Source organism: Arachis duranensis, chromosome 5, assembly GCF_000817695.3.
Source record: "Arachis duranensis cultivar V14167 chromosome 5, aradu.V14167.gnm2.J7QH, whole genome shotgun sequence".
Taxonomy (NCBI): Eukaryota; Viridiplantae; Streptophyta; class Magnoliopsida; order Fabales; family Fabaceae; genus Arachis; species Arachis duranensis.
This window is the reverse complement of record NC_029776.3, coordinates 6,827,177-6,829,718: the sequence shown is the minus strand read 5'-3', so window position 1 is coordinate 6,829,718 and position 2,542 is coordinate 6,827,177. Positions and strand designations below refer to the sequence as shown.

At 35.8% G+C, this 2,542-nt stretch overlaps 1 protein-coding gene across 1 annotated transcript; it reads left to right on the top strand.

Annotated features, from left to right (window-relative positions):
- The first annotated feature begins 7 nt into the window (after positions 1–7).
- On the top strand, positions 8–2,440 carry LOC107487631 (probable prolyl 4-hydroxylase 9). Its single transcript, XM_052262437.1, has 6 exons — positions 8–323; positions 407–541; positions 881–1,038; positions 1,457–1,559; positions 2,066–2,263; positions 2,345–2,440. Exons 1-5 carry the CDS (start codon positions 195–197, stop codon positions 2,138–2,140), a joined length of 600 nt encoding a protein of 199 aa, XP_052118397.1. The 5' UTR covers positions 8–194; the 3' UTR covers positions 2,141–2,263; positions 2,345–2,440.
- Positions 2,441–2,542: the final 102 nt, after the last annotated feature.

Sequence of the window (2,542 nt, the reverse complement as noted above, 5' to 3'; positions counted from 1 at the left end):
TGCCTGGAAAGTCAGTTAGAAAAACGATCATTTCCACTGCACTGAGAATACCGCATAACCAACCATACTTGCACAAGTTTCACTGTTTCAGAAGCAACGCGAGCTACTTGCCTACTTCAGATTTAGCATTTTCCTCTGAAAAAAGAAGAGAAAAATAAACATATAAATAGAAGCGCGCTCTCCGCATAATTGAAATGAAAGGCAAAGCGGTTAAAGGACACTTGATCTGGAACACAAGGAAGTTCAGCAAGCCTTCCATACTCATATGCATTTTCTTCTTTCTCGCTGGATTATTCGGTTCTAGCATTTTCTTTCACTCTCAGGTTTCTTCTGAATCATAATCAGTTTTCCTTTTCAAATTTGAGCGCGTTTTATTTGTTCATTTACAATCGATGAGAATTTGCAGGAAGATACGAATGAAGGCTTGAGACTGAAAAGGAGTGAGTCGAGGTTGCTTAGATCGACGACGGAGAAAACGGAGTACAATTTGTTGCGCGCGGGAGAGTCAGGTGACAATTCCATCACGTTGATTCCTTTCCAGGTTCGCGATTTCTTCTTTCCTTGCATTCGCATTTCGCGATCTCTTTGCTGAAATTGTTCTGCTAGGTTTATTTTGATTTGTGTTTGAACCTTTGAGGCCATGGCGATATTTTACTATTCATCTCCAGTTTGAAATAGTCTCGTAATTTTTATGAAATTATTTTATACAGACGCAGAATCATTATTAATTTCGGTATATTTGGGTTGATATTTGATATCATAGACGTAAATACGAGAAGGATTAGAAATTTCGAATTTAAAAAACCTTAAATCAATTGTTTCGTTGACTTCAGTGTTGAATCTCAAGTATGTGTATGTTTGGCTTGTTATCCTTAATTAGGTTTTGAGTTGGATGCCTCGCGCTCTCTATTTTCCTAATTTTGCGAGTTCAGAACAATGTGACAGTATAATTGAAATGGCAAGGGAAAGACTCGAACCATCAACTGTGGCATTACGGAAGGGAGAAACGAAAGCGAGTGCAGAGGGAATTAGAACAAGGTATTATGCACGAGTCAGTATGTGCTGCAGAATAATTAACTGTCTGACTTTGACACTTGGCATTATATTTTGAGCGAGATACCAACACATATTGTGTTGTCGCCTTCCTGACCCCTATCTGCTAGACTGCTACACTGGACCTTAGATATGCTTTGCAAATTTAGTGTGTTGTAAACTGAATTTCTTCAAAACAGTATCCTCATACAGTGGAGTTTCCGTTCCTGAGACATTTGTGATATGCTGATATATTTTGCTTATGCATGATGCAAATGCAACATTAGATTAATGTCGTCGGCCATTCATTGGTGATTAATATTGTAGTTATGAGAATTCCAAAATTCTAAGATGCATATTATGTCGTAAGGTATCATAAATTCATATCACATCTTTATGTTTCTTTTTTTTTTTTTTTAAACAGCTCTGGTATGTTTATTAAAGCTAACGAGGATGAAACAGGGATTTTAGATGTTATTGAGGAGAAAATAGCCAGAGCAACTAAAATTCCCCGGAGTCATTTTGAGGTACCCTCTGACATAAAGGAAAAGCATTTCAAGCTGATTTACTGATAATTCGCTAGTGCTTTATTGTTTTTTTTTTTTTTAAGTGACAAGTCATGAACTAGTAACTAAAATTAAAAATGTTAGTTTGCTGTTTTTTTCTCGTAATAGTTGCATCATGTTCTTTACTTCTGCAGTGTTCTTACTCTAGGGGAAGATAAATGTTATTTTTGTTCGCTCAAGGGAGCATAGGAGAGGTTGTAAGCCTAGATTATATGTCTCTGTATTTCCCCTTATATGTTAGACTCGATGTTTGCGTTGTCACTTAGACACTGACCTGAACTGCTTCCACTGCATTCTTTCCTACCCTAATTAGCAACATCATGTTACCCTGTCTAAATTTTCTACATTGAACTATCATTGACATATCCGTTCTAGAAAAATAATAGGGTCACCAATGCAGAGGAATAATGTGTTTAGCTGTTGTCCGCATTGCTGCACTTTTAAATAAGCATAAAATTTTTTTGCAGGAAATAGGTGAGCGCAACTCTATTCACCTTTGCATTAATATCAATGTTCTTTTAGAGGCGCTTAGGGCTTTATAGAAACGAATATTTTGCTTCCCTTCCTGAGCTTTATATTTTTATTTTCTACAAGTCAAGTGCTTCTTGATTTTGTTGAGTTAGAAAACCTCTTACCTTCAGGGTGATTCTATAAGTTGCTATTTGGTAAGTCATGATTTTTTAGGGTTTCTTTTTCTTTCTTTTTCTTCCAGGGTTTCTTTTCTATAAGTCATGATTTTTTTTTAGGACTTTAATGTACTCCGCTATGAGATTGGACAGAGATATGCTTCTCATTATGACGCTTTCAATTCTGTGGAATTCGGTCCACAAGAGAACCCGAGGGTATGTCCAATGCAAAGTGAAACTTGTATAATTGAATTTACAATTTGTTTTATCAAAATGCTATAACACATAAATCATCAAATCATATATATATATATATAT